The following is a 16,059-nucleotide window of genomic DNA, read 5'->3' as shown; positions in this document are numbered from 1 at the left end:
AAAGAGGCCAATGTGTGAAGATAAATCAAGACAAGGAGAGAAGATAGAGAAAGCAAATCCTATGAGTACTACATCTCTAGTTCCAGTCTCCAAGCCCCTAATCCCTGGTGTCTTTCCTGCAATCTTGTGCCAGCTATTGTCAACTAAAGATTCCTCGTGGATGAAGCTGGTTTAGGTTGGGATTCTGTCACTTGGGAAGTGAAAGAATCTTATCAGTTAGTCTGTGTGTGTTTTTAATATGTTATGGAATTTTCCTCCAATGACCATGTATCACTTGTTCAACAGAAATACTAAAAAAGTAAAGATAATGTGTTTGTTAAAGAAAAGAAAACATGAGTGCTCTCAGAAATGCTCAAAAGCAGGAAAAATGTAAAGTACACCATAGAAGTTGCACAAGTCAACTGGCACAGTGGCTCATGTCTGTAATTTCAGCACTTTGGGAGGCTGAGGCGAGTGGATCACCTGAGGTCAGCAGTTCGAGACCAGCCTGACCGACATGGTGAAACCCCATCTCTACTAAAAATACAAAAATTAGTTGGGCATGCTGGTTCACGCCTGTAGTCCCAGCTACTTGGGAGGCTGAGGCAGGAGAATTGCTTGAACCTGGGAGGCGGAGGTTGCAGTGAGGCGAGATGGCACCATTGCACTCCAGTCTGGGCAACAGAGGGAGACTCTGTCTCAAAAAAAAAAAAAAAAGAAGAAGTTGTACAAGTCCTCAAAAGGACAGAGGTCATCTTATCACCCAGGGGGTGTTGTCATCAAGATGAACAGGAATTTGTGGTAAAAGAACCCCTAGCTCAGTGGGTGTGCTTGGCAGGTATAGGGGAGAGTGGGGGCTCAGCCCTGAGCAGGAAATGTATTTTTCCATGAACTACGGAGTCTGAGATACTGAGATTTGGAAGAGGGATCCCTTAACGCCTCATCCCTGGCCAAATCAAGTCCTGTCTCTGAGCCTCAGTTTACACTGAGTCTAACTCTCATGTTTTGAATAGTGTTCTAGGCACTTCATGTCATTATCTTATAGAATTCTCAGAACTCTGAGTCAATCATCAATATTACCATGTTCCTGAGTAAGGAACTGAGGTTCCGAGAGGCAAAGCTTGATCAGATCAGTTAGACTCCAAAGCCTTTCTAGGAACCTCAGCTATCTTCCTCTCTCATCTGTAAAATGTGCATAATAAATTGGCCAGGTGCAGTGGCTCATGCCTGGAATTCCAGCACTTTGGGAAGCTGATTGGGGAGGATTGCTTGAGCCCAGGAGTTTGAGACCAGCCTGGGCAATATGGTGAGACCTCCCATCTCTACAAAAAATAAAAAAGTTAGCCAGGTGCGGTGGCATGCACCTGTAGTCCCATCTACATGGGAGGCTGAGGTAGGAGGATGACTTGAGCCCAGGAATTTGAGGTTGCAGTGGGCCATGATCATGCCATTGCATTTCAGCCTGGGTGACAAAGCAAGACCCTGTCTTTAAAAAAAAAAAAGAAAAGAAAAGAAAAAAAGGAAAGAGAAAGAAAGAAAGAAAAGGGAAATAAGTTGGGCCTAAGCACTGTTCTCTCCCCATCCGCAGCTGGACAATGCAGGAATTCAGGAGTAGGGAGTGGCACTTGGGGATCCTTGGAGGTGGAGTGGGGTCTCAAGCACCATACCTCCACTGGCTGCCCCCAGTCCAGCCCCATCCCCAATTCCTGCGAGTTGCTCCCTCTGCCACCCGCACCAAATTTCTTCCCAAGGAAGGCCTTGTGCAAGTCAACCTTTGGCCGCCTGCCTGCTGTCCTAGTTGCGGGCTCTGTCCCCCACCTCCCCTAACCTGGCCCCTAGCCATCAAACCCTGGAGCCCGGCCAGTCACGTGATATATCGGTCCTTTTTGGCCTGTTTCCTTTAGGATCCCGACTTAACTTCCTCCTCCCCACTTCCCTCTGCCCCCAATACCTCTGGGCACCACCATCCGCTCTGAGGAGCAAGTGTCGGGCTGAAGCCTGGGCTCCGCTTGCAGAGGAACCTGGGCCTCAGTCTTCCCACCTGTCAAGTGGGGCCCCCACCCTATACCGCCTTCACTCTCTTCATTGCCTAGTCTTGCCCGGTCTTTTCCCACTCCCTCACTCCCCCGTACCCCACCAGACTCCCATGCAGTTCCGAGGACCTGTTTCCCTCAGGGCACAGGAGGATTGGGAGAGGCGAAGGACGACAGAGCCCTAAGGGAGGTCGCAGAACTGGTCTGAAAGAGAACCCACCAGGCCACAGGGTGAGTTTGGCCGGTCTCTAGCTTCAGACAGACGGGGTTCAAATCCTGCTTTGCTTCCGACCACCTGCTGATTTGAAAATCATCTCTCTGGGCCTCAGTTGTCCCCTCTGTGAAATGTAGCCCCGCTTAAGACCAAGGGCGGGAAGCGTCTAGCAGGAGATCTCTGACCAGAACTAGAGAGCTGGCCTCCACCCGTCCGCTTCCCAGCCTTAGAGCGGCGCCTCGCCTCCCAATCCCGGGTCCCTCCGCCGCAGACTCCTCCTCCACTGACATCAGAGCCGCAGGCGGGCGGAGAGAGCCGCCGAGCCCAGCCGAGCCGAGCCCCAGCCCCAGCGAGAGAGCGGGCGGGTGGCCCAGGCGCGCAGCGGTGAGGACCGCAGCCAGAGCTCGGCGCCAACCACCGCGGGCCTCCCAGCCAGCCCCGCGGCGGGGCAGCCGCAGGTACAGCCGGCCCACCCACCCCTGCACACCTGGGCGCTGCGGGGGGACGGTAGGAGCCCCTAGCCTCTGGGTATCCTTTCCCAAGGAGTGGCCACTGGGCACCCTCCCGGGCGGGCTGGACCCTGAGGGGCAGGCAGGGCTGGGCCTTTCTCCTCCACCTCTGCCCCAGGCCCAGCAGGTGCCAGGCAGGCCTATGGGACACTGATTGGGTAATAGAGAAGGGGGCCTGTGTGAGCGCCTTCAGCTGGGCCTGACTGTGGAAGGGCGTGGGCATTTGGAGGTATCCATGGGGGTGGGGGGGCTTGTGGAGTGTACAGCCTAGGACAGGCATGTGGGTCAGACATGGGTGGGGGATCTGGGAATCTGTGTGTTTTTTGTTCCAGAGGGGTGTCCACGTGTTTTGTGTGCTGGTATTTGGCTCTCAGGGTCTTAAGTCAGAGTTAGGAGGGGGTGTACAATTGTGTACTGAGGATGTTTGGAGTTAGGTGTGTAAGGAGTTGGGGTTTGGTTTGGAATATAGGAGCTTCAGGGGATGGGATAGAGGAGCTGGAGGGTGTAGGGTACGTCTGGTATATGAGGGTGTGTGTGTGTCTAGGTGTCATCTTGTGTGGGTGTGGGTGGATGTGTGTTTTGGGGTGTAAGAGGGAGCTGGGTGAGAGATGTTTGGATGGACAGGCAGGTGCCCGGGTGTAGGGCTGTCTGGGGCACTGTGTGGTGTGGACATGTGTGCTGATGTCTGGGAGTACATGTATGATCAGGTGTCCCAGGATCTGGATACGAGGCATACTGGATCTGGGAGGCAGGTGTTTTTGAGTCCAGGGCTGTGGAGTTGGCTTGGTGTGGCGTGTCTGCTACAGGGATGTGTGTGGATCTCTGACAGTTGTATTTGGTAGGCCTCCATGTGGGTTTCAGACTTTGCCTCTAGAGCTCAAGTCGCCTTTCCTAGAAGATTCTGCCCCTGGGATGGGTGGGCAGGGTCCCCTGGGAAAAAGGTCCTGTTCCAGGAGTGGAATCTCACGTCAGAGGCCCTAGTCAGGGCACCTCTCCTCATTCTCCCTTAGAGAAAAAGAGAGAAGGAAAGTCCTCTCCCTGAGGTCACAAAGCATGCTAGGCTCTATTTTGGCCTCATCTTCTGTGGATGGGTTGGGAGGCTGTGTTTTTTGAATGGGGCCCATTCTGGCTTCATATTGGAAGTACCAGCCAAGGCCATTCCATGGGCTTTGCCCTCAGCAAGCTTAGCTGGGGGCCCCAGGCCAGGTGTCATTTGGGCCTCTGGAGCCAGCCTCTACCTAACTCCAACCTCAGTCTCCCCATTCTTCATCTGATAAATGGGAGAGAACTCCCACCCTCTCCTGCTGGATGAGACAGACCTCAGCAGGGGAAGGGCCTGGCTGGATAGGGTTAGATGGGGCCAGGAAGGGACAGAGTGACTAGGACCATTTCTCAGGCTCCTGGGACCCAGATGGGGAGTCAGGAGGGAGAGGTCTGGGGAGCTCCAGCTGTGGCTGTTGTTGCTGTGGGAACAGTGCAGAAAGAGCTATTTAAAAACGTGGCTGAGATATTGCTGGAAGCCCAGGCTGCGGGCCGGTTGGAGGGGGGGTGGGGAGGAGGAGGGAGAGGAGACACCCCAGCAATCCCCAGGGTGGGGTGGGGACATCACTAGTTCTGGGGACAGGGGGATCCTCCAGGCTTCTACCAGCTGCTCTGGTGGTTTATCTGTTGTACTACCAGAGGTCAGGGTTTCCCTGGGTGCTTGGATTTGGAGAGGGGGAAAACTGGGAAGTGAACTAGAATAAATGAATGAATGAATGAATGCATGACTTTGTTAAATAAAGAATTTTGCTGCCACTGTGAAAGGTTTTTCTCTAGGCACAAGAATTTGCCGAATGTTGAATAAACAAATGAATGTTTGTTGAATGATTTTGTCAAATGGATGAATCAAGGATGAATAAATGCAGGTTGAATGACTGAATGAGGCCTGTAGCAAATTCCCAGACAGAATGCTGGGCTCTGCTGAGTCTCCTCCTTCCATTCTCCTTGCAGGAGCCCTGGCTGTGGCCGGGGGGCAGTGGGCCATGCCGGGGGCAGTGGAAGGCCCCAGGTGGAAGCAGGCAGAGGACATTAGGGACATTTACGACTTCCGAGATGTTCTGGGCACGTGAGTCCAGGGCAGGATTGGGTGCTGGATGGCTGGGGGAGGCTGAGTCCAGGGTGGTGCTTCGTCTGGTCAATTAATGCTTCCTGTTTCCCATAGCCCAGGCCCTGTGGCAGCACTATCTAGGGCCTAAACTGTCCCCAGCTTTTCACTTCTGGGTGGGACAGGGGCTGCTCTTCCAATAGCCCTGGGTTCTTGAAGAGAAAGAAGTTGGGAGAATGAAGGTGCCAGTCAGTCCATCTAACTTGCTGCCAAGAGCTAGGTGTTCTGGCCTAGGTTTGGGAACTGAGGCTGGGGATGGCTCTGTTCTTGGTGCTGGGAATGCAGAAATAACTCAAACCTGGTCTCTGTCCTTCAAGTTGATCCCAGACATGTGCAAGAGACAGACCCACAGAAAATGACAACAGGGTGTGTGCTGTGCTCCAATTAAGGTTGGGATTGAGGGCTTTGTGGAGCCCAGAGAGAGCTGTGCCTTCTGCCTGGGGGGAAACTTCGTGGAGAATGGGGCATTAGAGCTGGGGACTGAAGGATGGGTAGGTGTGCACTTGTGAGAGAGGAAGAAGGGCATTCCAGGCAGAAGGAATCCTATAAACAAAGGTTTAGAGGCATGGTTCTATGTGGAAAGAGGCAGAGTGTGGTGGAGCTTAAAATCAGAGGCTGGGGAAGAGTGGGAAAAAAGGCTGGAGATGAAAGTGGAACAGTTTGTGTAGGGTCTTGGAAGGCAGGTCAGGGAGGCTAGATATTGTTCCATAGGCCACTGGGAGACACTTAAGACTTTGGCAGGTGTGCAATTCAGGACAGTCACTCTGGCCACAGCTTGGAGGGTAAACTGGAGAGGGACAGGACTGGAAAGCAGTGATGAGGTTACTACAGTAACTATCCCTGAGGATTGAAATTTCACCATGAGAGATGCCTTTCTTTGACTTACGACTTCTTATTCTCCCAGAGAAAGCAAACAGATATGGAAACAATACCCTAGTAAATCCTCCTTAATCAGTTAACTTTAGTTAAATGAGTTTATTTGTTCCTTTTTAAGAGCTTGTTTTAAAGCACTGCTTCTTAAAGTTCAATGAGCATACAAATCACCTGAGATTTTGTTAAACTGCAGATTCTGATTTAGTAAACCTGGGGCAGGGCCTAAAGTTTTGCATTTCATTTCTTTTTTTTTTTTTTTGACCTAGGATCCAAAGCAGTAGAGATTTTGCATTTCTAAAAAAGTTCCCAGGTGATGCTGATGGTTCTTTAAGGTGTTAAATTAGCCATGACTCAAATTAGCAGAAAAAGGGATGAACCAACTGCACACAAAATCAAAAAGCTCAGAGGTAGACTTCAGGCATGGCTGGATCCAGAGGGCCACATAATGTTATCATGAAATGACTTTGGCCATTTCTCAGGTTGGACTTCCTTTGTGTTAATTTCATTCCCAAGCAGGCTGTCCCCAAGTGGTGACAAAGATGATCATCATTAGCTCCAGGCTTACATCCTACCAGCTCAGCAGCAGCCTCATTCTTAAAGCGCTAGGAATCTGGCTTGCATCACATGACCAATTACTGTTACCAGGGGAGAGACTACTTTGGCCAGGCCTGGGTCATGTGACCATCTCTGGAGCCAGGGGATAGATGAGTGACTAGGAGAGGGTCATCCACATCCCTGGTCCAGCAGTGGTCACAGAACCCATAGGGAATGGAGGAGAGGCTGGAGGGAAGCTGGGGTTCCAGTTCTTCACCTTATGAATCCCCTCTCCCCATAGGGGGGCCTTCTCGGAGGTGATCCTGGCAGAAGATAAAAGGACGCAGAAGCTGGTGGCCATCAAATGCATTGCCAAGAAGGCCCTGGAGGGCAAGGAAGGCAGCATGGAGAATGAGATTGCTGTCCTGCACAAGTGCGTGGGCCACAGCCTTTCCCTGCCCCAAGCTGACCCTGCCTTGGCCCTCCCATCCTCCTCCTTCCCTGCTTTGGACCAAACATTTAAACTCTCTAAGCCTTAAATTGCTCATTCATAAAATGGGGATCACAATTTCCACTTGGCAGGGTTGTGGGGGAACATCAGAAGTCCTTTATTTCAAGTGCCTGGCACAACAGCTAACACAACAGATGTGATGGAGATGCCAGGGCTTAGTAACAGGGGTTTAACTGTTCAATCAGGTGTAAAGATCCATCCTGAACATGACTTGGACCCACATATCTCAGTTGGTGTTGTCTCCGGACCTACCTCAAGTTCCCCTAACATATTAAAGCCACTCAGCAAGTTTAAAAATGAGTCTCTGCTGACCCCCTGACTAAATCCACAACCAGCTGGTCTATGAATTGCTCATGCTGGTATGAAACCTCCTGTCCTCACTGGAAAACTTGCAGAGAATCACTGCTAATCTCTCCCCTGAGCTTCCAACCACCCTGGGCAGATAATGGTTTTTTTTTTGAGATGGAGTCTCACTCTGTTGCCCCGGCTGGAATGCAGTGACAAAATCTTGGCTCACTGTAATCTCTGCCTCTTGGGTTCAAGCTATTGTCTTGCCTCAGCCTCCCTATAGTAGCTGGGATTACAGGCACCTGCCACCACGCCCGGCCAATTTTTGTATTTTTAGTAGAGATGGGGTTTCGCTATGTTGGCCAGGCTGGTCTCGAACTCCTGACCTCAGGTGATCCACCTGCCTCGGCCTCCCAAAGTGCTAGGCATGAGCCACCGCACCCAACTCCTGGGCAGAGCATTTCTACTGAGACCCAGATAAGACAAGGGATTTGTATACGGTCACATGGAAAGTTTGTAGCAGAGTTAAACTTACTTCATCATCAAGATCAATTATTGTCTGACCAACAAGGAGAAACCCTGTCTCTACTAAAAATACAAAATCAGCTGGGCGTGGTGGCACATGCCTGTAATCCCAGCTACTTGGGAGGCTGAGGCAGCAGCATTGCTTAAATACAAGAGGTGGAGGTTGCGGTGAGCCGAGATCACGCCACTCATTGCACTTCTGCCTGGACAACAAGAGCAAACCTATGGCTCAAAAAAAAAAAAGGCCAGGTGCGGTGGCTCACGCCTGTAATCCCAGCACTTTGCGAGGCTGAAGCGGGTGGATTGCCTGAGGTGGGGAGTTCCAGATCAGCCTGACCAACATGGAGAAACTACGTCTCTACTAAAAATACAAAATTAGCCAGGCATGGTGGTGCATGCCTGTAATCCCAGCTACTTGAGAGGCTAAGAAAGAAGAATCCCTTGAACCCAGGAGGCAGAAGTTGTGATGAGCCAAGATCATGCCGTTGCACTCCAGCCTGGGCAACACTCCAGCTGGGCTACAAGAGTAAAACTCCGTCTCAAAAACAAAAAACAAAAAACAAAAGAAAAAAATCAATTACCATTACTGTTTCACTTACGAGTTTTTTGTTTTTTGTTTTGAGACAGTCTTGTTCTGTCACCCAGGCTGGAGTGCAGTGGCGTAATCTCTGCTCACTGCAAGCTCCACCTCCTGGGTTCACACCATTCTCCTGCCTCAGCTTCCCGAGTAGCTGGGAGTACAGGCGCCCACCACTATGCCCGGCTAATATTTTTGTATTTTTAGTAGAGACGGGGTTTCACTGTGTTCACTAGGATGGTCTTGATCTCCTGACCTCGTGATCCGCCTGCCTCAGCCTCCCAAAGTGCCGGGATTACAGGCGTGAGCCACTGCGCCTGGCCCACTTATGAGTATTTACTGTGTGCCACGCGCTGTGCCAAGCACCTTACTTGCATGATCTCACATGATCCTCACTCCAACTCTTTGAGGGAAGTACTACCATTGGCTTTATTTTATAGATGAAGAAACTGAGGCTCAGAGAGGTTACATTAAATCTAGCACCTACCCTGTACCAGGTGCTGGAGGAACAGTGGCATGCAAGACAAAGCCTCTGGATTCGGGGAGCGTATGTCTGGTAGGGGAGGCTGACAAACATGTAAACACAGAAAGTTATTTTATTTTTCATTGTTTTGAGATGGAGTTTTGCTCTTGTTGCCCAGGCTGGAGTGCAATGGCATGATCTCGGCTCACCGCAACCTCAGTTTCCCAGGTTTAAGCAATTCTGCCTCAGCCTCACAAGTAGCTAGGATTACAGGCACGTGCCACCGTGCCCAGCTAATTTTTGTATTTTTAGTAGAGATGGGGTTTCACCATGTTGGCCAGGCTGGTCTCAAACTCCTGACCTCAAGTGATCCACCTGCCTCAGCCACGCAAAGTGCTGGGATTACAGGCGTGGGCCTCCGTGCCCAGTCAGAAAACTCTTAACAGGCATGTATCAGGCTGGGTGCAGTGGCTCACTGGTAAAAAGATCAGCATCCATATAGCATGTGACAGGGACAGGATTTGGACCCAGGTCTGTGTACGCCAGAGCCCAGTGTTTATCCCTCTGCTCTCTCACCTTCCAAGAAATAGTAATAAACCATGGTAAGCCAGCTTTTCCCTTTGGGGCCTACATCCTTGGTTTGTCCTACCCAGGTTTGCAGGCACTTGGTCGGGGTAGCTGTCCTGAGCTCTAAACCACTGCTTTTTTTTTTTTCTTTTGAGACAGGGTGTTACTCTGTTGTCTAGGCTGGAGTGCAGTGGCTATTCACAGGTGCAATCATAACAGACTGCAGCTTCGAACTGCTGGGGCCAAGTGATCCTCCTGCCTCAGCCTCCCAAGTTTAAGTAGCCTGGACTACAGGTGCACACCGCCATGCCTGGCTAAACCACCTCATTTCTCCTTTCAGGATCAAGCACCCCAACATTGTAGCCCTGGATGACATCTATGAGAGTGGGGGCCATCTCTACCTCATCATGCAGCTGTGAGTGGCCCCACCTCTGCCCACCCCCACACACCTCTCCCTGCTGTCCCCACCCTCTTTGCCAGACTGCCCTATCCCCTGCTGCAGGGTGTCGGGTGGGGAGCTCTTTGACCGTATTGTGGAAAAAGGCTTCTACACGGAGCGGGACGCCAGCCGCCTCATCTTCCAGGTGCTGGATGCTGTGAAATACCTACATGACCTGGGCATTGTACACCGGGATCTCAAGGTGGGGCTCGAGGGGGTGTGGTGAGCTGGGGTACCCAAGGGTGGGGCCTTTGCAAACCCCAAACTGTCCGACCTTGGGCAACTTTCACCCCCTCACTGAGCCTTGGATTTCCATCTACAAAGTGGATCTTGTAACCCTTAAACTGCCTCCTCCTATTCTAGTCCAGATACTCAAAAGAACACGAGTGAATTGTGCTGGCATTTTATCCAAATAACATTTTATGTATTTTTCTGATTTAAAAAAAAAAATCTGACCAGGCATGGTGGCTCACGCCTGTAATCCCAGCACTTCAGGAGGCAGAGATGGGTGGATCACCTGAGGTCAGGAGTTTGAGACCAGCCTGGCAAAACCCTATCTCTGCCAAAAATACAAAAATTAGCCGGGCGTGGTGGTGGGTGCCATCCCAGCTACTAGGGAGGCTGAGGCAGGAGAATCACTTGAACCCAGGAGGCGGAGGTTGCATAAACTGAGACTGTGCCATTGCACTCCAGCCTGGGCGACAGAGCGAGACTCCATCTCAAAAAATAAAAAAAATTAAAAAAAAAACAAAACAAAAATCCTATTCCCCTTTTGTAGAAAACTTGGATGGGACAGCAAAACATAAAGAAAAAAGCCAGAAATCCCTGAAATCCTGTTCCTCAGAAATAGCGATGGGGCTCACATTTAGCAGTACATCTCAATCCGGTCTAAGAGAAGGGCACATGCCTGGCTTTGAATTCTGGCCCTGCTACTCCCTAACTGTGGGTTCTTGGGTGAGTCACTTTGCCTCCAAAGGCATCAGTTTCCTCATCTGTTAGGTGGGATTATTCAGACTGGCCTAGCAGGGATGCAGTGAGGATGACATGAAATCAAGCACTAATCCAGGGTCTGGCATAAAGTAGGTATTCAAACATTTCTTTAGGGCTTTACAGTGCACACCTGAGGTTTACAGAAAGTTGCCTCCCACACCCTCTTGGGCCTTGTCCTTCCTGGAATTTTTGGCCTTCTTGAGAACTTTCTTGATTTTCTTATGGCAGCCATGAAGCCACAGTGGCTTTTGGGGGATCCATTATTTCTCAGAAGGTGCTTGGAGAGGCAGAAGGTTCTACTAGCCTCTAACCATCTCTGATTGCCCCTTCCCTTCCCTCCTGCCCTTCAAGCCAGAGAATCTGCTATACTACAGCCTGGATGAAGACTCCAAAATAATGATCTCCGACTTTGGCCTCTCCAAGATGGAGGACCCGGGCAGTGTGCTCTCCACCGCCTGCGGAACTCCGGGATACGTGGGTGCGGAGGGCCCTGGGCTGGGGCTGTGATGGTGGGGGGAACCAGGAGCTGAAGGGCAGAGATTTGTCACCACCATGTCCTCTTCCCTCCACAGCCCCTGAGGTCCTGGCCCAAAAGCCCTACAGCAAGGCTGTGGATTGCTGGTCCATAGGTGTCATCGCCTACATCCTGTAAGTGGGGCTTGGCCATGGTAGGCTATGGCTCCAGAGTTTGTCCTCTGGCCTGCTTTCCTCTCTTCCTCCCTCTGCTTCCCTTCCCTTCTTCTCTTCCCTTCTTCCCTTCCTTCCACCAATCAATTATGAATATTACTTCATTCAATAGATACTATGTTTCAAGCACTGTGCCAAGCAAGCACTGGAGTAAATTTAGCACAGAACAAACCAGACAAAGTGCCTGCCCTCAGGGAGCTGACTTTCTTTCTAGTAGAGAAGACAATCAACAAGTAAATAAATCTACAAAATAACATCAGGTGATAAAAATACATACTGTGGAGAAAAACCAAGGAGAAATAGGGAGACAGGGGTGATGCCATTTCAGTAGGGAGGTCAGGGAAGGGCTCGCTGTGGAGGGGATGTCCAAGTGCTAAGGGAGCCAGACATTGGAGGTGTGAGGAAAAAGTATCATAGGCAGAGGCAATGGCAAGTGCAAAGGCCCTGAGGAGGGCAAGATGGCGGTACATTCAAGGAAGAGAAAGGACAACATAGCTAGAATGGGAGTGAGCAGACAGGGCTGGTAGAGTTTATAAAGGGGGAACTCCTTCCGTGGGTCCTGCCTGACCCCTGAGACTGCCCCAGTGCTCCACCCCGGAGTCAATGGGTACACCTGAAAGTGGAAATGAGGATAAGTTTCTCCCTGCTCAGGCTCTGCGGTTATCCCCCCTTCTATGATGAGAATGATGCCAAACTCTTTGAACAGATTTTGAAGGCCGAGTACGAGTTTGACTCTCCTTACTGGGACGACATCTCTGACTCCGGTATTTGGGGCTTTGCCTTTTCCCCTGGGCCCCGCCTCTGGTCCCTCCCTCACCTGCTTTGGGGGCGGTCTCCCTCCTGCCTTCCTTCTGTCGGATTCTCCAGTGCCACACTAAGCTGTCTTCAAGACCAGACACCCTACCCTGGGTACTTCCTTCTGCTTGGCTCCCAGAGTGAGAAACTAGGCATTTGTTCAATCTTCAAACACAGTCTATTTGAAAATACCTCTTCCCTATTGACTTCCTGATGTCTAAAATACCACCATAAACATTTTCATCCTCCTTTTGTGCCCCCTATTAAGAAGCAAACCTGTGAAGCTACTATCATTTATCAGTGTGAATGCACTGAAATTAGTCAAGAACAACTTTTTCTTTTTTTTTTTGAGATGCAGTCTCGCTTTGTTGCCCAGGCTGGAGTGCAGTGGCACAATCTCGGCTCACTGCAACCTCTGCCTCCCAGGTTCAAGCAATTCTCTGCCTCAGCCTCCCAAGTAGCTGGGATTACAGGCACCCACCACCACGCCTGGCTAATTTTTTTGTATTTTTAGTAGAAACGAGGTTTCACCATCTCAGCCAGGCTGGTCTTGAACTCCTGACCTCGTGATCCACCTGCCTCGGCCTCCCAAAATGCTGGGATTACAGGCACGAGCCACTGTGCCCGGCCTCATGTTTTTCTTGAGAGAGACAGGAAAGAGCTGGAAGGCATGGGGTGGGAGGGTCTGAAGAAGAGCACAGGTTGGGTGGGGTGCGGCATGGACTGATTTGGCCTCTTTGTTTTGTTTTGATGCTGGGTCAGACCTAAGGGAGTGCATACGCTCTTGGGGAGTACACAGGCACTACCATGCTGTCATTATCTTTACTTTTGTCTTGGGGGTTTAGCCAAAGATTTCATCCGGCACTTGATGGAGAAGGACCCAGAGAAAAGATTCACCTGTGAGCAGGCCTTGCAGCACCCATGGTGAGAATTCACACAAGCTGTGAGGTGGGGTGGGATTTGGGGCCCTCAGGTCTGCCTCTGCCCTCATAGGCAACCCACCACATAACCCCATCCTAGGATTGCAGGAGATACGGCTCTAGATAAGAATATCCACCAGTCGGTGAGTGAGCAGATCAAGAAGAACTTTGCCAAGAGCAAGTGGAAGGTGAGTCCATATCCCTAGTTCTGGTCCCAGCCTCCCCAGGACTCCTCCCCATCCCTACCCAGGCTCAGCTCGCACAGCACCTAGCACCAAGTTGGGCACACAGTAACTTCTTAGGGATCCTTACTGAAGGACTTCATTCATTCATTCAATACTCCCAACACCTTCTCTATTCCAGAGAGGGTCCCTCACCTCCAAGTCTAGAGGGAGAAGTCTATAATTCTTCAGGAGTCATCTGATCCAGCCTATGGGGGTCCGGGAAAGTCATAAAGGTGGTGATGACTTGACAGAGCTGTCAGTTAAGTAGGAATTAGTGAGGCATAGCAGAAAAATGTCTACAGCCATTCCGGGAAGTGCAAATGCTAAGCCTGGCCAGACTGAAGGGGCTGAGGGGACTGAGAGGCAGGAGCCCAATTTGGGAAAGCAGGTAGGGGCCAGGCCTCTTAGGGCCTCAGATTCCACAGAGGAGCACCAACCTGATCCTGAGGGCACTGAGGAGGCCCAGAAGAATCTTAGGCAAGCATCTGCTACATAGAAAGGGCTCTCAGGGCCAGGCATGGTGGCTCACACCTATAATCCCAGCACTCTGGGAGGCCGAGGTGGTCGGATCACCTGAGGTCAGGAGTTCAAGACCAGCCTGGCCAACATGGCAAAACCCTGTCTCTACTAAAAACACAAGAATTAGCCACACATGGTGGTGTGTGCCTGTAATCCCAGCTACTCGGGGCACTGAGGTAGGAGAATTACTTGAACCTCGGAGATGGGGATTGCAGTGAGCTGAGATCGTGCCACTGCACTCCAGCCTGGGTGACAAAGTGAGACTCCACCTCAAAAAAAATAAAGAGCTCTCAGGATGCAGAGAATGGCATGGAGTAAAGACTGGGTGACCCATTAGGAGGCTGTGGCAGAGATACAGGCAGGAGAGGGTAAGGGTTTGGACCACAGTAGTATCAACAGGGGTAGAGAACAGTGGTTGATCCAGGAGTCATTTAGGAGGTGAAACTAAGACATGATGATGCAATGGATGTTGGGGGAAAGAGATGTCAAGGGCTGGCCCAAGATTGTAGCTGGGAACAGAGTGGACGGTGGCGGTACCATGACTGAGATGGTGATCACAGGGACAGAAACATGTTTTGTGGGGATGGTTTTAGTTTTGGACATGGTGAATTTGAGGGGTGTGTGGGACACCTAGGTGGAGATGTTGAATAGATACACACCTAGGCAAGTTACTTCAGCTTTCTGTGCCTCTGTTGCCTCCTTTGAAAATTATATTAATAGTACCTACCTCAAAGACTTTCATGAAGATTAAATGAATTACTATGTAAAGTGCTTAGAGCACTACCTGGCATACAGTGCTACAGTGTTTGCTATTACATATTAATATGAATTATAGAGTTATGTTTCTATTTATATATATACACACATACATTTAACATACGTGCATGTGTGTGTGTGAATATATAATAAAGCCTTGTAGAGGTTTTTGGGGGCCTTTAGGGGAATCAATAAAATAACTCCTGAATGAAAATAACAGAACAATTGCAAGAATCCCACTGCACCTCCACCCCTGCCCCATGACTTGACTATCTCAAAAGTCCTTTCTCCCCTCTCCCTACAGCAAGCCTTCAATGCCACGGCTGTGGTGCGACACATGAGGAAACTGCAGCTAGGCACCAGCCAGGAGGGGCAGGGGCAGACGGCGAGCCACGGGGAGCTGCTGACACCAGTGGCTGGGGGTGAGGAGCAGATTCTGCAGAAGGGCATGGGTGGTCCACAGAGAGGCACCTGGGCTGGAGTGGAGGGCCTGCCCCTCCAGCCAGCTCTGTTCTCTCTTCCCATGCAGGGCCGGCAACTGGCTGTTGCTGTCGAGACTGCTGCGTGGAGCCGGGCCCAGAACTGTCCCCCACACTGCCCCACCAGCTCTAGGGCCCTGGACCTCGGGTCAGGATCCCCTGCGTGGGAGGGCTTGGGGGCAGCCTGCTCCCCTTCCCTCCCTGAACTGGGAGTTTCTCTGCCCTGTCCCCTCCTCACCTGCTTCCCTACCACTCCTCACTGCATTTTCCATACAAATATTTCTATTTTATTGTTCCTTCTTGTAATAAAGGGAAGAAGATAAAACCATCCTTAGCGCTGTCTCCCCCAATAGCCCCCAGCCCACCTTGTTGTGCAAATTGACTGCTTGATTTGGGGGTGCCTGGCCCTTGAGGTGGTCACAGGGAGGCCCCTCCCCAACATGAGACTGGGTGGGGATGGGGAGAGAGAAGTGGGGAATGGAGGGGAAGGGGCTTGGGGGAATTCCTTTGTCCAGGGTGCCCCATCTAGACTTCCAGCCCTTTGGAACCCTTTCTGCGCTTTGCTGGTGGCTCCTGAGCACGGTGGGATTGGTGCAGGTCAGCACTGAACAGCACCTGTATGAGGGTGGAGTCGGTGTGGGGAGGAGGGTACATTGGGGTCAGGGCTGGTGGGACTAGTGACAGTGCTGGGAGGTGGAAGAGTCCTTGGGGAACAGGGCCGAAGGCAATGAGAGTCCTCTGGGGTTGGGACAGGGGTGGCTGGAGAGTCCTTTAGGGCCACCTGGGGCAGTGGTGGTGGAAGAGTCTGCTGGGTCAGGGCTGGAGGAGAAGTCCTATGGGGTCTGAGCTGGAGGAGAGGAAACCTAGTAGGTACACTCACCGCTTGGGCCCAGCCAGCATGAGGTCCCCACAGGCTCCGGAAAAAGTTTCCTAAATCAGAAGTGATGAGACTAAGTTATCTGACCCCTTCTGTGACCCATCAAGAGAGGTAGGGTATGAGGGAGACATGACTAAGAGAGAGAGAGGTTTCT

The 16,059-nt window shown here is 51.1% G+C and overlaps 2 protein-coding genes across 16 annotated transcripts in view; one reads left to right on the top strand and one right to left on the bottom strand.

Annotated features, from left to right (window-relative positions):
- The window catches only part of OGG1 (8-oxoguanine DNA glycosylase), a 38,749-nt gene that overhangs the window by 15,530 nt on the left and 7,160 nt on the right, over positions 1-16,059 (bottom strand). For 7 of the 14 annotated variants that reach the window (XR_013413368.1, XR_013413367.1, XM_077990304.1 and 4 more), the window contains 1 exon segment: positions 15,909-15,958. Coding sequence is in view for 10 of the 12 variants with exons in the window: in XM_077990304.1 (XP_077846430.1) it covers positions 15,909-15,958 (50 nt within the window). In the remaining 2 variants the exon portion in view is untranslated. 14 annotated transcript variants of the gene reach the window in all.
- Positions 2,562-15,836, top strand: CAMK1 (calcium/calmodulin dependent protein kinase I). Of its 2 annotated transcripts, NM_001257871.1 has the most exon segments (12): positions 2,567-2,684; positions 4,728-4,842; positions 6,590-6,721; positions 9,560-9,634; positions 9,722-9,860; positions 11,000-11,126; positions 11,221-11,296; positions 11,987-12,099; positions 12,976-13,054; positions 13,151-13,238; positions 14,854-14,971; positions 15,079-15,836. In NM_001257871.1, coding segments are annotated over 11 exon segments (1,113 nt in total). In that variant the 5' UTR covers positions 2,567-2,684; positions 4,728-4,759; the 3' UTR covers positions 15,162-15,836.

The sequence above is a fragment of the Macaca mulatta genome, chromosome 2, assembly GCF_049350105.2.
Source record: "Macaca mulatta isolate MMU2019108-1 chromosome 2, T2T-MMU8v2.0, whole genome shotgun sequence".
NCBI classification, from domain to species: Eukaryota; Metazoa; Chordata; class Mammalia; order Primates; family Cercopithecidae; genus Macaca; species Macaca mulatta.
Note: the sequence above shows the minus strand (reverse complement) of the source record. Positions and strands in the feature narration are given on the sequence as shown.

Bases quoted from the DNA above. Each gene is read 5' to 3' on its own strand.
- CAMK1 (XM_077990288.1), top strand. From the start codon at position 4,760: ATGCCGGGGGCAGTGGAAGGCCCCAGGTGGAAGCAGGCAGAGGACATT. The intron at 11,127-11,220 runs GTGCGGAGGGCC...TTCCCTCCACAG, and splicing joins CGGAACTCCGGGATACGTGG to CCCCTGAGGTCCTGGCCCAA. The intron at 14,972-15,078 runs GTGAGGAGCAGA...CTTCCCATGCAG, and splicing joins GCTGACACCAGTGGCTGGGG to GGCCGGCAACTGGCTGTTGC.